The sequence below is a fragment of the Bombina bombina genome, chromosome 4, assembly GCF_027579735.1.
Source record: "Bombina bombina isolate aBomBom1 chromosome 4, aBomBom1.pri, whole genome shotgun sequence".
In the NCBI taxonomy this organism is placed as follows: Eukaryota; Metazoa; Chordata; class Amphibia; order Anura; family Bombinatoridae; genus Bombina; species Bombina bombina.
In genome coordinates this window covers 81,938,902-81,962,580 of record NC_069502.1, presented here as the reverse complement: position 1 = coordinate 81,962,580, position 23,679 = coordinate 81,938,902, and the positions used below count along the sequence as shown (strand labels likewise).

At 37.8% G+C, this 23,679-nt stretch overlaps 1 protein-coding gene across 1 annotated transcript in view; it reads left to right on the top strand.

The window, feature by feature from the left end:
• Nucleotides 1-962: 962 nt before the first annotated feature.
• Nucleotides 963-23,679, top strand: part of FBXO16 (F-box protein 16) — a 158,476-nt gene continuing 135,759 nt past the window's right edge. Inside the window, exon 1 of the mRNA XM_053708916.1 lies at nt 963-1,058. Coding sequence (XP_053564891.1) covers nt 963-1,058 — 96 coding nt within the window. The remainder of the gene's footprint in view (nt 1,059-23,679) is intronic.

The following is a 23,679-nucleotide window of genomic DNA, read 5'->3' as shown; positions in this document are numbered from 1 at the left end:
TAGCCGAGGTGATCTTTATGTAGAGCAACAATTCTTTTTTTTTCAGATCCTCAGAGAGTTCTTTGCCATGAGGTGCATGTTGAACTTCCAGTGACCAGTATGAGAGAGTGTGAGAACGATAACACCAAATTTAACACACCTGCTCCCCATTCACACCTGAGACCATGTAACACTAACGAGTCACATGACACTGGGGAGGGAAAATGGCTTATTGGGCCCAATTTGGACATTTCCACTTAGCGGTGTACTCACTTTTGTTGCCAACGGTTTAGACATTAATGGCTGTGTGTTGAGTTATTTGGAGGGGACAACAAATTTACACTGTTATACAGGCTGTACGCTCACTACTTTACATTGTAGCAAAGTGTCATTTCTTCAGTGTTGTCACATGAAAAGATATAATAAAATATTTACAAAAATGTGAGGGGTGAACTCACTTTTGTGGGATACTGTACATGTTTTGTACAATAACATGTTTATTTATAGTATTTCGTCTGTGAGTTTATTGTTACTATTTGTAAAATATTCTTTTATTGATGTTTTTTTGCTAAAAATATTACATTTATCCTCCATATTGACGCAGTCTACACAAATGTCAGGATTTACTCCTTTTGTTAGTATTCTATCACAGTAGTTTTCTTTGAGTTAATATTTTGGTAGTACTATTTACAAATGACTCAATTTTAGTAAATATACCTTTAACAAAATCCTCAACAAATCCAACATGTCATAATTTGTGCAAACATGTGTGATAAGTTACTCTAACGGCTTCAGAAGTCACACAGCTGACAATGACCCAGCAAAATTCCATCTTTGCCTTTATAACTTCAGATTGAGTAAATACTAAGCCTGTTTGTGCAAGCACACTATTTAAATATGTTAACACGCATCTTCACAGATTAAATAATTGTCCATCAATCTCAATATTTCATAGGAGAGCATTATTTTATTGCTTGAGAGTGATGGCGTTTGCACCACCGAAGAACTCAGATGGCTCCAAATTACAGACCAAAATGAGCACTTGGACCCCACTCAACCACCAGCTGATGAACGACAAGGTAAGAGTAATGGGTCAATGAATTAATTTGTAGGTAAAACATTATTCACCCCAAGACCTATTTAAATGGGTTCACTACCTGACTGATTATACTTACCACCCGGCTAAAATTTAAGTCAATATTAAAGGACCACTCAGTTCAGAAGAATTACATAATAAAAAGGCAATAGCACCTACTCTGAATTTCAAATAAGCAGTAGATTTTTTTTCTGACAAATTTATTTTTTTCCTCCCATTTTCCGGCCCCCTGTATCATGTGACAGACATCAACCAATCACAGACTAGTATAAGTATACTCTGTGAGCTTGTGCACATGCTTAGTAGGATCTTGAAAGTGTGAATATAAAAAGACTGTACGAACTTTGATAATGGAAGTAAATTTGGGGGGGAAAAGACAATAGATTTTTTTCTGACAAATTTCAAAGTTATGTCTATTTCCACTATTAATATATCATGTGACAGCCATCAGCCAATCACAAATGCATATACGCATATTCTGTGAATTCTTGCACATGCTCAGTAGGAGCTGGTGACTAAAAAAGTGTAAATATAAAAAGACTGTGCACATTTTGTTAATGTAAGTAAATAGGAAAGTTGTTTAAAATTGCTGCTCTATCTGAATCATGAAAGTTTAATTTTGACTTGAGTGTCCCTTTAAGCTAAAATTAGTTATTAACTTAGCTGAATATTCCAAATTTTATCCAGGCCAATTTCTCCTCCAGGGAATCTTATTTGGTTTTCAGAGTTCTGCAGGTTTATCCTTTTTGAACCTATGCATATTTAATATTTGTCCTATCAGGTTTTGTTTCCTTTGGCTTTGTCTTCTGCTAGAAGCATTTGTGATTTGTCTGCTTTTTGTTGTGAACATCCTTATCTTGTTTATTTCTTCAGGATAGGGCCGTTTTGAGAACTAAGTTTGACCTTTTTTTTGGCCTAAGGTGGTTTCTTCTGTTGACATCAATCTTGAAATTGTTCTGTCTTTTTTTATCCTAATCCAAGGATTTCTAAGGAGGAGCTTCTCCATTATTTGGATATGGACAGAGCTTTGAAGTTCTATTTTGTAGGCTACTAAGATTTTGGTCAATCTTCTAGCTTGTTTACTCATTTTTCTGGTTCCAGAAAGGGTCAGATGGCTACTGCCTTTCGTTAGCCTCTTGGTTACAGCTTTTTTTTCATTAAAGGGACATGAAACCCAATTTTTTTTCTTTTGTGATATAGATAGAGAATGTAATTTTAAACAACTTTCTAATTTACTTCTATTATCTAATTTTTTTCATTCTCTTGGTATAATTTTTGAAGGAGCAGCAATGCACTAATGGTTTCTAACTAAACACATGGGTGAGCCAATGGCAATCAGTATATATATGCAGCCACCAATCAGCAGCTAGAACCTAGGTTCCCTGCTGCTACTGAGCTTGCCTAGATAAACCTTTCAGCAAAGGATAACAACAGAAGGAAGCAAATTACATAATAGAAGTAAATTAGAAAGTTGTTTAAAATTGTATTCTCTATCTGAATCATAAAATAAATTTTTTGGGTTTCATGTCCCTTTAAACTTATTTAGTGATGTGTCAGTTTTCCTTCTAAATGGGTCATTCTACCAGGTCAGTTGCTATTTTATGGAAATAAAATAATCACCCAATGTATTTGGAATTGTATAAATCTGGTTTTACCAGATTACTCATGGACTCCACAGCTTGGGTATTTGTTCCCAGGAGTAATGGATTGTGAACTCTCACCACCTTTATGAAAGAAAATATAATTTATGCTTACCTGATCATTTTTTTCTTTTATGGTGGTGAGAGTCCACGAGCCCCTGCTCCAACTTTTTCCTATTATGATTTTTTTTTTCTGGCGGCAGTTTGAGTATGCATCACTTTTTCCCTGTTCCTGTTACATAGATAGTTTCCATAATTAAGATGTTTCTAAAATTCTATGGGCCAGATCACATATATAACATGTGCAGCAGTTTCCTTGCCATTCTGTAGAAAGAACTTAATTTATCTAAACAATGGCCTAGATTTAGAGTTCGGCGGTAGCCGTCAAAACCAGCGTTAGAGGCTCCTAACGCTGGTTTTGGCCGCCCGCTGGTATTTGGAGTCAGTGATTAAAAGGTCTAACGCTCACTTTACAGCCGCGACTTTTCTATACCGCAGATCCCCCTACGCCATTTGCGTAGCCTATCTTTTCAATGGGATCTTTCTAACGCTGGTATTTAGAGTCGTTTCTGCAGTGAGCGTTAGAGCTCTAACGACAAGATTCCAGCCGCCTGAAAATAGCAGGAGTTAAGAGCTTTCTGGCTAACGCCGGTTCATAAAGCTCTTAACTACTGTACCCTAAAGTACACTAACACCCATAAACTACCTATGTACCCCTAAACCGAGGTCCCCCCACATCGCCGCAACTCGATTAAAAATTTTAACCCCTAATCTTCCGACCGCCACCTACGTTATACTTATGTACCCCTAATCTGCTGCCCCTAACCCCGCCGACCCCTATATTACATTTATTAACCCCTAATCTGCCCCCCACAACATCGCCGCCAGCTACTTAAAATAATTAACCCCTAATCTTCCGACCGCAAAGCGCCGCCACCTACGTTATCCCTATGTACCCCTAATCTGCTACCCCTAACACCGCCGACCCCTATATTATATTTATTATCCCCTAATCTGCCCCCCTCAACGTCGCCGACACCTGCCTACACTTATTAACCCCTAATCTGCCGAGCGGACCGCACCGCTACTATAATAAAGTTATTAACCCCTAACCCGCCTCACTAACCCTATCATAAATAGTATTAACCCCTAATCTGCCCTCCCTAACATCGCCGACACCTAACTTCAATTATTAACCCCTAATCTTCCGATCGGAGCTCACCGCTATTCTAATAAATGTATTAACCCCTAAAGCTAAGTCTAACCCTAACACTAACACCCCCCTAACTTAAATATAATTTACATATAACGAAATAAATTAACTCTTATTAAATAAATGATTCCTATTTAAAGCTAAATACTTACCTATAAAATAAACCCTAATATAGCTACAATATAAATTATAATTATATTTTAGCTATTTTAGGATTAATATTTATTTTACAGGCAACTTGGTATTTATTTTAACCAGGTACAATAGCTATTAAATAGTTAAGAACTATTTAATAGCTACCTAGTTAAAATAATAACAAAATTACCTGTAAAATAAATCCTAACCTAAGATATAATTAAACCTAACACTACCCTATCAATAAAATAATTAAATAAACTACCTACAATTACCTACAATTAACCTAACACTACACTATCAATAAATAAATTAAACACAATTGCTACAAATAAATACAATTAAATAAACTAGCTAAAGTACAAAAAATAAAAAAGAACTAAGTTACAGAAAATAAAAAAATATTTACAAACATAAGAAAAATATTACAACAATTTTAAACTAATTACACCTACTCTAAGCCCCCTAATAAAATAACAAAGCCCCCCAAAATAATAAATTCCCTACCCTATTCTAAATTTAAAAAGTTACAAGCTCTTTTACCTTACCAGCCCTGAACAGGGCCCTTTGCGGGGCATGCCCCAAGAAGTTCAGCTCTTTTGCCTGTAAAAGAAAACATACAATACCCCCCCCCCAACATTACAACCCACCACCCACATACCCCTAATCTAACCCAAACCCCCCTTAAATAAACCTAACACTAAGCCCCTGAAGATCTTCCTACCTTGTCTTCACCATCCAGGTATCACCGATCCGTCCTGGCTCCAAGATCTTCATCCAACCCAAGCGGGGGCTAGACATCCACTGAAGAAGTCCAGAAGAGGGTCCAAAGTCTTCCTCCTATCCGGCAAGAAGAGGACATCCGGACCGGCAAACATCTTCTCCAAGCGGCATCTTCGATCTTCTTCCATCCGGTGCGGAGCGGGTCCATCTTGAAGCAGGCGACGCGGATCCATCCTCTTCTTCCGATGTCTCCCGACGAATGACGGTTCCTTTAAGGGACGTCATCCAAGATGGCGTCCCTCGAATTCCGATTGGCTGATAGGATTCTATCAGCCAATCGGAATTAAGGTAGGAATTTTCTGATTGGCTGATGGAATCAGCCAATCAGAATCTAGTTCAATCCGATTGGCCGATCCAATCAGCCAATCAGATTGAGCTCGCATTCTATTGGCTGATCGGAACAGCCAATAGAATGCGAGCTCAATCTGATTGGCTGATTGGATCAGCCAATCGGATTGAACTTGATTCTGATTGGCTGATTCCATCAGCCAATCAGAAAATTCCTACCTTAATTCCGATTGGCTGATAGAATCCTATCAGCCAATCGGAATTCGAGGGACGCCATCTTGGATGACGTCCCTTAAAGGAACCGTCATTAGTCGGGAGACATCGGAAGAAGAGGATGGATCCGCGTCGCCTGCTTCAAGATGGACCCGCTCCGCACCGGATGGAAGAAGATCGAAGATGCCGCTTGGAGAAGATGTTTGCCGGTCCGGATGTCCTCTTCTTGCCGGATAGGAGGAAGACTTTGGACCCTCTTCTGGACTTCTTCAGTGGATGTCTAGCCCCCGCTTGGGTTGGATGAAGATCTTGGAGCCAGGACGGATCGGTGATACCTGGATGGTGAAGACAAGGTAGGAAGATCTTCAGGGGCTTAGTTTTTGGTTTTTTTAAGGGGGGTTTGGGTTAGATTAGGGGTATGTGGGTGGTGGGTTGTAATGTTGGGGGGGGGGGGTATTGAATGTTTTCTTTTACAGGCAAAAGAGCTGAACTTCTTGGGGCATGCCCCGCAAAGGGCCCTGTTCAGGGCTGGTAAGGTAAAAGAGCTTGTAACTTTTTAAATTTAGAATAGGGTAGGGAATTTATTATTTTGGGGGGCTTTGTTATTTTATTAGGGGGCTTAGAGTAGGTGTAATTAGTTTAAAATTGTTGTAATATTTTTCTTATGTTTGTAAATATTTTTTTATTTTCTGTAACTTAGTTCTTTTTTATTTTTTGTACTTTAGCTAGTTTATTTAATTGTATTTATTTGTAGCAATTGTGTTTAATTTATTTATTGATAGTGTAGTGTTAGGTTAATTGTAGGTAATTGTAGGTAGTTTATTTAATTATTTTATTGATAGGGTAGTGTTAGGTTTAATTATATCTTAGGTTAGGATTTATTTTACAGGTAATTTTGTTATTATTTTAACTAGGTAGCTATTAAATAGTTCTTAACTATTTAATAGCTATTGTACCTGGTTAAAATAAATACCAAGTTGCCTGTAAAATAAATATTAATCCTAAAATAGCTAAAATATAATTATAATTTATATTGTAGCTATATTAGGGTTTATTTTATAGGTAAGTATTTAGCTTTAAATAGGAATCATTTATTTAATAAGAGTTAATTTATTTCGTTATATGTAAATTATATTTAAGTTAGGGGGGTGTTAGTGTTAGGGTTAGACTTAGCTTTAGGGGTTAATACATTTATTAGAATAGCGGTGAGCTCCGATCGGAAGATTAGGGGTTAATAATTGAAGGTAGGTGTCGGCGACGTTGAGGGGGGCAGATTAGGGGTTAATAAATATAATATAGGGGTCGGCGATGTTAGGGCAGCAGATTAGGGGTACATAGGGATAACGTAGGTTGCGGCGGTTTACGGAGCGGAAGATTAGGGGTTAAAACTGTAATGCAGGGGTCAGCGATAGCGGGGGCGGAAGATTAGGGGTTAATAAGTGTAAGGTTAGGGGTGTTTAGACTTGGGGTTCATGTTAGGGTGTTAGGTGCAGACGTAGGAAGTGTTTCCCCATAGGAAACAATGGGGCTGCGTTAGGAGCTGAACGCTGCTTTTTTGCAGGTGTTAGGTTTTTTTTCAGCTCAAACAGTCCCATTGTTTCCTATGGGAGAATCGTGCACGAGCACGTTTTTGAGGCTGGCCGCGTCCGTAAGCAACTCTGGTATCGAGAGTTGCATTTGCGCTAAAAATGCCCTACGCTCCTTTTTTGGAGCCTAACGCAGCATTTGTTTTAACTCTCGATACCAGAGTTAAATTTATGGTGCGGCCAGAAAAAAGCCCGCGGAGCGTTAACAGCCCTTTTACCGCCGAACTCTAAATCTAGGCCAATGTGTTTCCTACCAATGAAAATATTTCAAGAAACATAGAACACATCTTGCTTTTGTGTAAAATTTGTGGTTATTCCACTCTCGCTCGAGAAGTTGAAAAGCAAATTGCCTATACTGGCTACAAAATACAGTGATTGCTTAGAGCAATAGGTAGATTTATTTACACATAGCCCTGATTAGCCCATAATTAAAGGGCCAGTAAAGTTAAAATTAAACTTTTATGATTTTCATAAAACATGTCATTTTAAACAACTTCTTTGTATCATTTGTTGAAGAGGAGGCTCTAGAGCAGAAATGCACTACTGGGAGCCAACTGAACACATCTGATGAGCCAATGACAAGAGACATATATGTGCAGCTGCAGCCATCAATTAGCAATTAGCATCCAGTAGTGCATTGCTGCCCCTGAGGCTACCTAGGTATACTCTTCCACAAAGGGAACAAAGCAAATTTGATAGTTGAAGTAAATTAGAAAGTTAAAACTGTGCATTCTATCCAATTTATGAAAGTTTAATTTTGACCTTACTGTCCCTTTAAGCGAGATAAGCTAAACATAATCAACAGGTCTTCAAAGTAGTTGCAAGTCATTAATAAATGTGTTTTTGAACATTGGCTTTTTGCAATGCAGTATTAAACTGCTGATATGTACCATGGATATACATATATAAAAATCACTTTGATGTCCCTTTAAAGGGACAGTCTACACCAGAATTTTTATTGTTTTAAAAGATAGATAATCCCTTTATTACCCATTTCCCAGTTTTGCATAACCAACACAGTTATAATAATATACTTTTAACCTCTGTGATTATCTTGTATCTAAACCTCTGCAAACTGCCCCTTTTTTCAGTTCTTTTGACAGACTTGCAGTCTAGCCAATCAGTGCCAGCTCCCAGATTACTTCACGTGCACGAGCAGTGTTATCTATATGAAATATGTGAACTAACACCCTCTAGTGGTGAAAAACTGTTAAAATGCAATCTGAAAGAGGTGGGCTTCAAGGTCTAAGAAATTAGCATATGAACCTCCTAGGTTAAGCTTTCAACTAAGAACACCAAGAGAACAAAGCAAAATTGGTGATAAAAGTAAATTGGAAAATTGTTTAAAATTACATGCTCTATCTGAATCATGAAAGTTTATTTTGGCCTAGACTGTCCCTTTAAGTCTGAAAGTCTAAAACTGAAAAAAAAAATGTGAGCCTCAAAAAAAGTTACTAGTGATCTCTTGTGTATGGAACAAATGTTAACAGTGTACTTTACAGAGGTGCAGCATTTGTTGGCGACAGAATAACAATGTCATGGTAAACTGAACAGGAAAAGTAATCAGAAATATTGAAACAATACAAAAATATATGTTAACATAAAGTCCAACAGCTGAACAAATAGCTTGTCTAGGTAAGAAATGGGATGTGGCGCAGTTCAGTTTAGGTAATGGTGACTTACAGTAGGGTTGCGCAACATCCGGTCAACAAGACTTTATCTACCCAGCTTGAAGTTAGATGAGGAAGATTGAAGAAGACTAGAATTATTGTAGAGCAAAAGAGAATTAAGGAAAATGACACTTATAACGTGTCACTGTTCATTTTTATAAACTGGCCTAAAGGTAGAAAAAGTTACTCTCCCTTGCTCTGCGGATTATATTTTCAAACCTGTGGAAACCAAATGGAAACATTTCATATGAAGTGTGATATGTGGCATGAGAGCAAATATATATATATATCTCAAAAGTCATCCATTTAGAAAGGTCACCAGTTGATCCTAATCAGTTAGGATCCACTGACCAATAAATATGTAGTAAACACAAATACGGGGAAAAATTCTGTTAGATTTTTTGTGTTCTCAGTAATGCAGAGGATAACTGTAAAGTGTTGATATTTATTCTATAGAACTGGAGCGTAATAAACATGATGTCTTATTTCAGTGTAAATAGATAAATAGATAACTATAAGAAAACGATCAGAATCCGTGTTGGTTAATAGAGTTAACAGATAGCCTATAGATAACAAATGAGATTCTGTCAACTTTTATGATTAAATATAACAACCAATATTTAATCCTGTGGGCAATTTAAAAAAAAGAAGTCACAAACAGGAGGAATGCAGCAATAAAAATACAGTATTTATATTATATATAAAAAAAAATGACATTTGAATGTAACGTTATTATGTTAATTTATGGAATGTTGCTTCTTAAAAGGGAAATGCATCTAATTGGAAATCATTGGTGATTAAAGGAGTATAAAACACACATTTTTTTCTTTCATGATTCAGATAGAGCTGCAATTTTAACTCCTATTATAATTTTTTCTTTGTCTTGTCCAAAGGTAGTCTGGTTTTTCCATATTTTCCATTTATAGCTCAATTGTCCAGTGACTTTTTAGGCTTAAAGGAACATTCAAGTCCAAAATAAACTTTCATGATTCAAATAGGGCATGTAATTTTAAACAACTTTCCTATTTACTTTTATCACCAATTTTGCTTTGTTCTCTTGGTATTCTTAGTTGAAAGCTAAACCTAGGAGGTTCATATGCTTATTTCTTAGCCCTTGAAGGCCGCCTCTAATCTAAATGCATTTTGACAGTTTTTCACCACTAGAGGGCATTAGTTCATGTGTATAGATAACATTGAACTCACACACGTGAAGTTACCTAGGAGTGAGCACTGATTGGCTAAAATGCAAGTCTGTCAAAAGAACTGAAATAAGGGGGCAGTTTGCAGAGGCTTAGATACAAGGTAATTACAGAGGTAAAATGTGTATTATTATAACAGTATTGGTTATGCAAAACTGGGGAATGGGTAATAAAAATTAAAATTAAAATTATTTATCTTTTTAAACAACAAAAATTCTGGTTGTGGCTGTCCCTTTAAAATGTAGAAACTAAAATGACTGTTGTAGAATCTTTGGATTGTCATCTATAACATATATTAAAGGGACAGGATACCCAAATGTTGAAGCACTGGAAAGTGATGCAACATAGCTGTAAAAAGCTGACTAGAAAATATCACCTGAACATATCAATGTAAATAAAAGAAAAATAATATTAACCTCAAAATGTCCTAAGCAATCACACCCCATTGCTCAAGACCTGGCTGACTTTTTCAATAAAACACTTACCATCCGAAGAAACATCTCTCTGCATCCTCTCTGCATCCTCCTCCCAACCACTGAGAGTGAAGTGGCTTTCCTATTGTCTTCCTCACACCTTACTACCTGCCCACTTGACCCTATTCCTTCGCATCTAATACCTTCTCTGTCTCCCACCCTCACTCCGGCTTTTACCCACATATTCAACCTATCCCTTTCTACCGGCTCATTCCATGCCTCCTTCAAACATGCAAAGGTCACCCTCATCCTCAAAAACCCCTCCCTTGACCCTAACTCTCCTGCAAATTACCACCCCATATCACTGCTCCCACTAGCTTCAAAAATCCTTGAAAAACTAGTTTTTGATCGCCTAACCCACTTCCTGTCCTCCAACTCACTGCTCGACCCCCTACAATCTGGCTTCCGTCCCCAACACTCAACTGAGACTGCCCTCACCAAGGTTACTAACGATCTCCTTTCTGCTAAAAACAAAGGCTACTTCTCTATACTCATCTTACCTCACTGCTGCATTTGACACTGTTGACCATCCCCTTCTCCTATGGACTCTCAGCTCTCTTGGGCTTTGTGACACTGCCCTCTCCTGGATTAACTCTTATCTCTCTAACAGATCCTTCTCCGTCTCTCTTGCTGGTGGCTCCTCCTCTCCATTGCCTTTGTCTGTTGGAGTACCCCAAGGCTCTGTCCTGGGTCCTCTACTCTTCTCTATTTACACTTCTTCACTGCGTAAACTTATCAACAGCTATGGCTTCAACTACTACCTCTATGCTGATGACACCCAGATCTACCTTTCCACCCTTGCACTCTCTCCTTCTGTCAATTCTCACATCAGCGACTGCTTATCTGGCATTTCCTCCTGGATGGCCTCTCACCACCTAAAAATAATCATGGCCAAGACCGAACTACTTCTAATCCCCCCTCTAACTCTACTACAGTTTCTAATTTTTCCATCACTGTTGGCGGCACCACTATTCCCCCATCACCCCAAGTCCGCTGCCTCGGAGTAACACTTGACTCAAATCTGTCCTTAATTCCCCACATTTAACTGCTCTTTCTCTTGTAAGGTGTATCCAGTCCACGGATCATCCATTACTTGTGGGATATTCTCCTTCCCAACAGGAAGCTGCAAGAGGATCACCCACAGCAGAGCTGTCTATATAGCTCCTCCCCTAACTGCCACCTACCAGTCATTCTCTTGCAGCTCTCGACAAGATAGGAAGTAGCTAGAGAGATGTGGTGAATTTATGTAGTTTATCTTCAATCAAAAGTTTATTATTTTCAAATGGTACCAGAGTTGTACTGTTTTAGCCTCAGGCAGAAAGTTGAAGAAGAGTCTGCCTGTATTTTTGATGATCTTAGCAGGTTGTAACTAAGATCCATTGCTGTTCTCACACATAACTGAAGAGATGAGGTAACTTCAGCTGGGGGATTGGCGTGCAGGGTCTCCTGCTATGAGGTATGTGCAGTTTAAATTTTTTCTAGAGAAATGAATATGCTAGAAAATGCTGTTAATACCGGATTTATTTAAGGTAAGCCTGATTACAGTGATTTAATAACGACTAGTATCATGCTTGCTGTAAAAGGTAAAATAAGATAACGTTTGCTGGAAGTGTTTAAATGTTTTTTTCTACATATTGGTGATAAAACTTTATTGGGGCCCAGTTTTTTCCACATGGCTGGCTAGATTTTGCCTAGGGATAGTTTTTTATGGCCCTCTCACTGTGAGTACAGGTTGGGAGGGGCCTAATTTCAGGCCTAAATCGTGCAGTAGTTTTTGCAGCTTGAGACTTCCAGCTTCCCTAGGAGTCCCCTGAACACTTAGGACCTCTACAAAGGGTTTTTGTGCCTTCAAAAGTCGTTGTATGGGCAGGTAGGGTCACAGCAGAGTTGTGGCAGTTTGTTGTGACTGTTAAAAAACGTTTATATTGTTTTTTTGATCCGGTTTTGAAACTAAGGGGTTAATCATCCATTTGCAAGTGGGTGCAATGCTCTGTTAGTCTATTATACACACTGTAAACATTTCGTAAGATTTACTGCTTTTTATCACTGTTTTTCAATTTCTGACAAAATTTGTTTCTCTTAAAGGCACAGTACCGTTTTTATTTTTTGCTTGTTTACATTTATCAAAGTGTTTTCCAAGCTTGCTGGTCTCATTGCTAGTCTGTTTAAACATGTCTGACATAGAGGAAACGCCTTGTTCATTATGTTTAGAAGCCATTGTGGAACCCCCTCTTAGAATGTGTACCAAATGTACTGATTTTACTTTAAGTTATAAAGATCATATTCTGTCTTTAAAAGATTTATCACCAGAGGAAATTGACAAGGGGGAAGTTATGCCGACTAACTCGCCCCACGTGTCAGAACCTTTGACTCCCGCTCAAGGGACTCCCGCTCAAGTGGCGCCAAGTACATCTAGCGCGCCCATGGCGTTTACTTTACAAGACATGGCGGCAGTTATGGATCATACCCTTACAGCGGTATTGTCCAAACTACCAGGGTTACAAGGAAAGCGAGACAGCTCTGGGACTAGAAAAAATACAGAGCTCTCTGACGCTTTAGTAGCTATGTCTGATATCCCCTCACAATATGCAGAAGCTGAGGCAGGAGAGCTTCTTTCTGTGGGTGATTTTTCTGACTCAGGGAAGATGCTTCAACCTGATTCTGATATGTCTACATTTAAATTTAAGCTTGAACACCTCCGCCTGTTGCTCAGGGAGGTTTTAGCTACTCTGGATGACTGTGACACCATTATAGTGCCAGAGAAATTGTGTAGATTGGATAAATACTATGCAGTGCCTGTTTACACTGATGTTTTTCCAATACCTAAAAAGTTTTCAGAAATTATTACTAAGGAATGGGATAGACCAGGTGTACCGTTCTCTCCCCCTCCTATTTTTAAGAAAATGTTTCCAATAGATGCCGCTACACAGGACTTATGGCAAACGGTCCCTAAGGTGGAGGGAGCAGTTTCTACCCTAGCTAAGCGTACAACTATTCCCGTCGAGGACAGTTGTGCTTTCCTAGATCCAATGGATAAAAAGTTAGAGGGTTACCTTAAGAAAGTTTATTCAACAAGGTTTTATTCTCCAGCCTCTTGCATGCATTGCCCCGGTCACTGCTGCTGCGGCCTTCTGGTTTGAGTCTCTGGAAGAGGCCTTACAGGTAGAAACTCCATTGGATGATATACTTGACAAGCTTAAAGCGCTTAAGCTAGCCAATTCATTTGTTTCTGACGCCGTTGTTCATTTAACCAAACTAACGGCTAAGAACTCAGGTTTTGCTATACAGGCGCGTAGGGCGCTATGGCTTAAATCCTGGTCAGCTGACGTTACTTCAAAGTCTAAGCTTCTCAACATTCCCTTCAAGGGGCAGACCCTATTCGGGCCTGGACTGAAGGAGATCATTTCTGATATTACTGGAGGAAAAGGTCATGCCCTTCCTCAGGATAGGTCTAATAAATTAAGGACCAAACAAACTAATTTTCGTGCCTTTCGAAACTTTAAGACGAGCGCGGCATCAACTCCCTCTAATGCAAAACAAGAGGGAAATTTTGCCCAGTCCAAGCCAGTCTGGAGACCTAACCAGGCCTGGAACAAAGGTAAGCAGGCCAAGAAGCCTGCTGCTGCCTCTAAGACAGCATGAAAGATCAGCCCCCGATACGGTAACGGATCTAGTAGGGGGCAGACTTTCTCTCTTCGCCCAGGCTTGGGCAAGAGATGTCCAGGATCCCTGGGCGTTGGAAATTGTGTCCCAGGGATATCTTCTGGACTTCAAAGCTTCTTCCCCAAAAGGAAGATTTCACCTCTCACAATTATTTGCAGACCAGATAAAGAGAGAGGCATTCTTACATTGTGTTCAAGACCTTCTAGTTATGGGAGTGATCCACCCAGTTCCAAAGGAGGAACAGGGGCAAGGCTTCTATTCAAATCTCTTTGTGGTTCCCAAGAAAGAGGGAACCTTCAGACCAATCTTAGATCTCAAGATCCTAAACAAATTTCTCAGGGTCCCATCTTTCAAGATGGAGACTATTCGAACCATCCTACCTATGATCCAGGAGGGTCAATACATGACTACCGTGGACTTAAAGGATGCTTATCTTCACATTCCGATACACAAAGATCATCATCGGTTTCTCAGGTTCGCCTTCCTAGACAGGCATTACCAGTTTGTGGCTCTTCCCTTTGGGTTAGCTACGGCACCAATAATCTTTACGAAGGTTCTGGGGTCACTTCTGGCGGTCCTAAGGCCGCGGGGCATAGCAGTAGCCCCTTACTTGGACGACATTCTGATACAGGCGTCGAATTTCCAAATTGCCAAGTCCCATACGGACATTGTTCTGGCATTCCTGAGGTCTCATGGGTGGAAAGTGAACGAAAAGAAGAGTTCTCTATCCCCTCTCACAAGAGTTTCCTTCCTGGGAATTCTAGGTATGAGTGGAGTAAGTAGAGCACTGGAAACAGTGATTCCAAACACCTCACAGTAAAAAAGTCCTTCAGACTAATTTTGTGTTATACTAAAAAAGGGGGGGGCGGGGCGTGAGGGCGCTAGTGAAAGCTTAAGAAATCCAATGTGTGAATATTTAACACAATGTGTGTATGTATAATTAAATTTTCCTTAGTTGATTATTCTGAATTATAATACCAAATTTTTTTATCAGTGTTAATTTATATGAGTATTGTGTTGCAATTTGTGTTATATAACATTTAAGATACAGTATGATCATATATCGTGATTTAAAATGTGAATAAAGTGCACTTTGTGATAGATCTTGTACACCCAAAGTTCCTTGATTATTAGTATTCAATACTATATAGAATCAATGTTTTTCCTGAAAATTTCAATGCGTTTTAGGTTTTGTATTAGATATGTGTTAACTTACAATTTCTAAATATAACGATGTTTCAAAGTATCTAAATGCAAATACTATATAGGTATATCTATTTCATACAAATATGTTCTAAAAAACCACTAAAGAGGAGAATAAATCTTAATAAAAATTATTTATTTTAGCAATGTAAAATCAGATTTGATAATATAGAATAAAGGGACGTCTCCCCAATAAAAATGTGTAGAAAATAAAAACTAAAACTTAATAACAATGGAATCTGAATCCCTAATAATTTCCCGCAACTCTGTATAACAAGGGAGTCTCTGCAATCAAATTTCTAAGAATTTCCAATTGCCGTATTTTCTTGACAGAAATATTTCCTGTTATGGCAATTAAGGTTTTTACAAAGTCAGTAAAGTTGTATAATATGCAGTCCCAAGCTTGGCGGTTCAAAGTGAGAACAGATGAGTGTTATGATACTTAGCGTATGAGTTACCTTCTCCCTTATAGCCGGTTCAGTCACTGCTTCCTTCCTCGATGCGACTGCAAACTCAGACCCGCCGCGTGTAGTCGGCGTCTGACGTCACTGCCTGGTCTTTGATCTTCTGAATCCGTTACAAAGTAACAATTCGGCTCTTTAACTTTTCAGAGCCTCTGTGTTCCAACAAGATCCTGCACTTAGTGTTGTACACGCAGGAAAGGAATACTTGAAAGATGTGATGGTAGTGGAAATAACCCGGGTTATACTGTCATAACAGTTTTCCAATTGCTTGAAATAAAAACTTTTGAAAAGTCACTTAGTACCACTGAGGGTCACAGGAATCACTGGAAGCCACCAAGGGTCACAAGAGTCGACGCGTTTCGCTCTTATACAGAGCTTTATCAAGATACTTGTGAGTCCTAAGTGTAGATGTTTATAGCTGATGCCAGACTTTGATTGGTTAGTTTTTCAATGGATTAAAGGTGGAATTTTCAACTCACCTTCTGGGAGGTTGAATTTTTGGAAAACTCATACTTGTATCATAATAAATAATCAATCTCCCTTGTTATTTGTGCTTTATGTGTCCTATTGTCGTACTATTCTTGCTGGTAATGCATGAATTATAAAATAAATATAAAATAAACATATATTATAAGATAAAAATGAAAATTAAATCTCTAATACATCGATATTTCCTCAATTAAAAAATTAAAAGATCAACCAACTTATCCAGTTAATATAATTCTAAAACCTAGGTGAACTATTGCACATTTCATATTTTAAAAACATTGCTGAGCCTAACGATTAAGTGATAAATTAAATTAGTGATGTAAAATCCATAATTCATAGTAAGAATAGGATAGTGGATATATTAGATATTTTATATGGTGTCTATTTATCAATGTAATTTGATTAAAACATTGTTGGGGGATGATTTATGGTATTATTCAAATAGAAAGGGGGAAAGATCTAGTTCGGAATTCAAGCCTCTAGGATATAGTGTGTCATATTTATATATTAATTCTGCTTCCTTAATCAATAATTTCTTTTCAAGATTTCCTCCTCTCCAATGTTTGTGTACTTTTTTTATACCCCAGTATGACAGGTCTTTATTATTCCCTTTATGGACTGTTTTAAAATGTCTGTAAAGATGTGTATCATCGATCCCATTTTTTATGTTATTTAAGTGCTCTCTGATTCTATCTTTTACCATTCTTTTTGTTTCACCTAGATAAAAGAGGTTGCAAGAACATTTTAGGATGTATATTACATTTTTCGTTGTGCGCCTTATTATATCTTTAATTAGGAACGGTTTCTCTATTTTATTAATTTTAATACTGTTTAGCTTTTTGCTGTGTTTGCAAGCTTTACACGAATAACATGGAAAAAAGCCTGCAATTGCTTTTCCATTCAGATCCTTTTGTCTAGAATATGTTTTTTTAGGTGGTTTAAACTCACTGGGAGCTAGTATATTCTTCAGATTGGTTGCTTTTCGAAATATGAAATTTGGTGTTTCAGAGATCTTATCTCCCAAGATGTCATCTTCCTTAATAAGGTGCCAGTGTTTTTTTACTATTATTTTTATTATATTATGATCATCATGATAATCAGTAATAATGGTGTTTTAATTTTATCTTTAGGATCATTTTGTTTTTCTTTGTACATTAATAAATTATCCCTTTCTGTATTACTAGCTCTCTCCTCGGCTATGTTAGTAGTTTCTCTATTATATCCTCTAGATAGAAATCTATCTGTTAATAATTTAGATTGATTCTCAAAATCTACGGTTCTAGAACAATTTTTCTTTATTCTTAAGTATTGGCCTGTTGGAATACTTTTTTTCCAAGTTTCTAGATGACAACTTTTGGAGTGTATGTAGTTATTTGAATCGGTTTTTTTAAAATGTGTTCTAGTTTCTATTAGTTCATCTATAACCATAATTTCCAAATCTAAAAATGTTATCGAACTTTTGCTCCAATTAGACGTGAATTTTAGACCTAAATTATTGGTATTCATATTGTTAAACATTTTAGTTAAATCCTGTTCTGTTCCTTCCCAAATTATAAGTAGGTCGTCTATATATCTCTTGTAGAGCACAAGGTTTGCGCCATAGCCACCATCTCTGAAGAAGTAATTTTCCCAAGAACCCATGAAGAGGTTGGCATAGCTAGGCGCAAACCTTGTGCCCATAGCCGTACCTTCTGTTTGTAAAAAAAAAATTTGGTTAAAGGAAAAATAATTATTTTCTAAAATATATCTAATGCTTTTTAGAATAAAGGTTCTTTGTTGGTCTGTCATATTGTAATCTGATTTCAAGAAGGAATCAACTACTTGTATGCCTTTGGAGTGATTAATAACCGTATACAACGAAGTAACATCGAAAGTGGCTAGAATCATATTATTTTTCCATTTAATAGTTTTTAATAAATTAAGGACCTGAGTTGAGTCTTTGAGATAAGACTTTAGCTCTTTTACGTGTTTTTGCAAAAAGGTATCTACATATTTTGATAAATTTGCTGATGGGGAGTCGATACCGGAGATAATTGGTCTGCCGGGGGGGTTAACTAAACATTTGTGAATTTTCGGCAGAAAGTAAAATATTGGGATCTTAGGGAATTTTGGTGTTAAAAATTCTAGTTCTTTGTTGTTAAGTATACCTGATTTTTTACCTTCTGATAACAATTTATTAAGATTTTTGTTAAATGTTTCTGTTGGGTCTAGTTCTAATTTTTTATAGGTTTTGTTCTCATTGAGGAGCCTATGTCCTTCTTTTAAATATTGTATTGTATCCATCAGGACAATCCCACCGCCCTTATCCGCGGATTTTATTGCAATCTCTGTATTGTTTTGTAGATTCTCCATTACTTTTTTCTCTTTTATACTTATATTATATTTTTTTATTTTTGGTAAATTACATTTTTGGATGTCTTTACAAACTAGTCTTTCAAAGGTTTCCAAATAATTACCTTTTTCATGAATGGGGTTAAATTTTGATTTTATTTTAAGATTAGTGTGTTGAATACCGTCTTGTTTCAAATCTAATTGCCTTTCTATGGGGTTTTTTAGGAAGAATCTTTTAATGGTTAGATTTCTAACGAATTTTTTTGCATGGATATGGGAATTAAATTTATTTATCCGTGTTGTTGGGGCGAAAGATAAGCCCAAACTTAGGACCCTTTCTTCCTCTTTATTCAAAATTTTACTACTTAAGTTAAAAATACCCTGATGTTTATTTATTTCAGCCTTTTTGCCTCGTTTTGACCTTCCTCTTCCTCTCTTTCCTCTAGGCTTCTTTTCTTTCTTGCATTTTGTTCTTTCTCTCGTCTGATAACTCCCTTGAGGTGCCCTCCTTTAGAGGGCTCCTCTCTAAAAAAACTGGTTCGTCATTAATTTGATTATCTTTCATTGATTTATGATTCCCAAGGGATTCATAGCGATTATATGTTGGTGTTTCCCAGTATTGTTCTTGTTTAGAACTATTCCTTCTATTTGTGTTTCTGGGATATTCCCAATTATTATGTCTATTTTGATATTCCCTATGTGGATGTTGCCTAAAGGTGTTATGTTGAAATTCAGAATAGAAGTGTTCTCTATTTTGGTATCTTGGGAATCTTGGTCTGTCAGCTTGCCAATTTCTCTGATACGATCTATTTTGTTCATAGTTATTGTTATACGAATAATAGTTTCTATTTTCTTGATCACTTCTTCTATTGTTATATGAATGAAATGTTCTGATAGGTTTAACTTGTTTATAGTCATATTTATAATCATTTCTTTGTTCTTTATTGTGTATGTGTTCTGGTTCAGTTTTATTAGTATTTTCATTGGTTATTGGGTTATTATCATTAATATCCCTTTCCATCTTATTCCATTTAGTTCTGAGAAGATCTTTATTGAGATTGGATAATTTTTCAATTATTACTTTTTGTTTTTCTTTATATTCATTACTGCTTTTTTTATCTTTTATTAGAGATTTAATTTTCATTTTTATCTTATAATATATGTTTATTTTATATTTATTTTATAATTCATGCATTACCAGCAAGAATAGTACGACAATAGGACACATAAAGCACAAATAACAAGGGAGATTGATTATTTATTATGATACAAGTATGAGTTTTCCAAAAATTCTACCTTACCAGAAGGTGAGTTGAAAATTCCACCTTTAATCCATTGAAAAACTAACCAATCAAAGTCTGGCATCAGCTATAAACATCTACACTTAGGACTCACAAGTATCTTGATAAAGCTCTGTATAAGAGCGAAACGCGTTGACTCTTGTGACCCTTGGTGGCTTCCAGTGATTCCTGTGACCCTCAGTGGTACTAAGTGACTTTTCAAAAGTTTTTATTTCAAGCAATTGGAAAACTGTTATGACAGTATAACCCAGGTTATTTCCACTACCATCACATCTTTCAAGTATTCCTTTCCTGCGTGTACAACACTAAGTGCAGGATCTTGTTGGAACACAGAGGCTCTGAAAAGTTAAAGAGCCGAATTGTTACTTTGTAACGGATTCAGAAGATCAAAGACCAGGCAGTGACGTCAGACGCCGACTACACGCGGCGGGTCTGAGTTTGCAGTCGCATCGAGGAAAGAAGCAGTGACTGAACCGGCTATAAGGGAGAAGGTAACTCATACGCTAAGTATCATAACACTCATCTGTTCTCACTTTGAACCGCCAAGCTTGGGACTGCATATTATACAACTTTACTGACTTTGTAAAAACCTTAATTGCCATAACAGGAAATATTTCTGTCAAGAAAATACGGCAATTGGAAATTCTTAGAAATTTGATTGCAGAGACTCCCTTGTTATACAGAGTTGCGGGAAATTATTAGGGATTCAGATTCCATTGTTATTAAGTTTTAGTTTTTATTTTCTACACATTTTTATTGGGGAGACGTCCCTTTATTCTATATTATCAAATCTGATTTTACATTGCTATAATAAATAATTTTTATTAAGATTTATTCTCCTCTTTAGTGGTTTTTTAGAACATATTTGTATGAAATAGATATACCTATATAGTATTTGCATTTAGATACTTTGAAACATTGTTATATTTAGAAATTGTAAGTTAACACATATCTAATACAAAACCTAAAACGCATTGAAATTTTCAGGAAAAACATTGATTCTATATAGTATTGAATACTAATAATCAAGGAACTTTGGGTGTACAAGATCTATCACAAAGTGCACTTTATTCACATTTTAAATCACGATATATGGTCATACTGTATCTTAAATGTTATATAACACAAATTGCAACACAATAATCATATAAATTAACACTGATAAAAAAATTTGGTATTATAATTCAGAATAATCAACTAAGGAAAATTTAATTATACATACACACATTGTGTTAAATATTCACACATTGGATTTCTTAAGCTTTCACTAGCGCCCTCACGCCCCGCCCCCCCCCCCTTTCCTTCCTGGGAACTCTGATAGATTCTGTAGAAATGAAGATTTACCTGACAGAGGCCAGGTTGTCAAAACTTCTAAATTCCTGCCGTGTTCTTTATTCTACTTCTCGCCCTTCAGTGGCTCAGTGTATGGAAGTAATCGGCTTAATGGTAGCGGCAATGGACATAGTGCCGTTTGCCCGCCTACATCTCAGACCGCTGCAACTCTGCATGCTCAGTCAGTGGAATGGGGATTACACGGATTTGTCCCCTCTACTAAATCTGGATCAAGAGACCAGGGATTCTCTTCTCTGGTGGCTATCTCGGGTCCATCTGTCCAAAGGTATGACCTTCCGCAGGCCAGATTGGACAATAGTAACAACAGAGGGGTGCAGTCTGGAACTCCCTGAAGGCTCAGGGATCGTGGACTCAGGAGGAAGCACTCCTTCCGATAAACATTCTGGAACTAAGAGCGATATTCAATGCTCTTCAGGCTTGGCCTCAGCTAGCTGCGGTCAGGTTCATCAGATTTCAGTCGGACAACATCACGACTGTAGCTTACATCAACCATCAAGGGGGAACAAGGAGTTCCCTAGCAATGTTGGAGGTTTCAAAGATAATCGATGGGCAGAGATTCACTCTTGCCATCTATCAGCTATCCATATCCCAGGAGTAGAGAACTGGGAGGCGGATTTTCTAAGTCGACAGACTTTTCATCCGGGGGAGTGGGAGCTCCATCCGGAGGTATTTGCACAGTTGATTCAACTTTGGGGCAAACCAGAACTGGATCTCATGGCGTCTCGTCAGAACGCCAAGCTTCCTTGTTACGGTTCCAGGTTCAGGGATCCCAAGGCAGCACTGATAGATGCTCTAGCAGTGCCTTGGTCCTTCAACCTGGCTTATGTGTTTCCACTGTTTCCTCTGCTCCCTCGTCTGATTGCCAAGATCAAACAGGAGAGAGCTTCGGTGATTTTGATAGCACCTGCGTGGCCTCGCAGGACTTGGTATGCAGATCTGGTGGACATGTCATCCTCTCCACCATGGACTCTGCCTCTGAGACAGGACCTTCTACTTCAGGGTCCTTTCAACCATCCAAATCTAATTTTTCTGCGTCTGACTGCTTGGAGATTGAACGCTTGATTTTATCAAAGCGTGGTTTCTCCGAGTCGGTCATTGATACCTTAATACAGGTGCGAAAGCCTATCACCAGGAAAATCTATCATAAGATATAGTGTAAATATCTTCATTGGTGTGAATCCAAGGGTTGCTCATAGAGTAAAGTCAGGATTCCTAGGATATTATCTTTTCTCCAAGAAGGATTGGAGAAGGGTTTATCAGCTAGTTCCTTAAAGGGACAGATTTCTGCTCTGTTTATTCTTTTGCACAAACGTCTGGCTGAGGTTCCAGATGTTCAGGCATTTTGTCAGGCTCTGGTTAGAATCAAGCCTGTTTTTAAACCTGTTGCTCCACCATGGAGTTTAAATTTAGTTCTTAAAGTTCTTCAAGGGGTTCCGTTTGAACCTTTGCATTCCATAGATATTAAGCTCTTATCTTGGAAAGTTCTGTTTTTAGTAGCTATCTCCTCGGCTCGAAAAGTTTTGGAGTTATCTGCTTTACAATGTGATTCCCCTTATCTCATTTTCCATGCAGATAAGGTAGTGTTACGTACCAAACCTGGTTTTTCGCCTAAGGTGGTATCTAATAAAAATATCAATCAGGAGATTGTTGTTCCGTCACTGTGTCCTAATCCTTCTTCAAAGAAGGAACGTCTATTACACAATCTTGACGTGGTTCGCGCTTTAAAGATTTATTTACAAGCTACTAAAGATTTTCGTCAAACATCTGCATTGTTTGTTGTCTACTCTGGACAGAGGAGAGGCCAAAAGGCTTCGACAACTTCTCTATCTTTTTGGCTAAGAAGTATAATCCGCTTAGCTTATGAGACTGCTGGCCAGCAGCCTCCTGAAAGAATTACAGCTCATTCTACTAGAGCGGTAGCTTCCACATGGGCTTTTAAGAATGAGGCTTCTGTTGAACAGATTTGTAAGGCGGCGACTTGGTCTTCGCTTCATACTTTTTCTAAATTCTATAAATTTGATACTTTTGCTTCTTCGGAGGCTATTTTTGGGAGAAAGGTCTTACAGACAGTGGTGCCTTCCGTTTAAGCGACTGCCTTGTCCCTCCCTTCATCCGTGTCCTATAGCTTTGGTATTGGTATCCCACAAGTAATGGATCCGTGGACTGGATACACCTTACAAGAGAAAACAAAATTTATGCTTACCTGATAAATTTATTTCTCTTGTGGTGTATCCAGTCCACGGCCCGCCCTGTCATTTTAAGGCAGGTGTTTTTTATTTTTAAACTACAGTCACCACTGCACCCTATAGTTTCTCCTTTCTCTTGCTTGTCTTCGGTCGAATGACTGGTAGGTGGCAGTTAGGGGAGACAGCTATATAGACTCTCTGCTGTGGGTGATCCTCTTGCAGCTTCTTGTTGGGAAGGAGAATATCCCACAAGTAATGGATGATCTGTGGACTGGATACACCACAAGAGAAATAAATTTATCAGGTAAGCATAAATTTTGTTTTTCATCCTGCTGCAACCACCTACGCAATATCTCCAAAATTCGTCCGTTTCTGAGTGACGAAACTACTAAACTGCTTATCCACTCCCTGGTA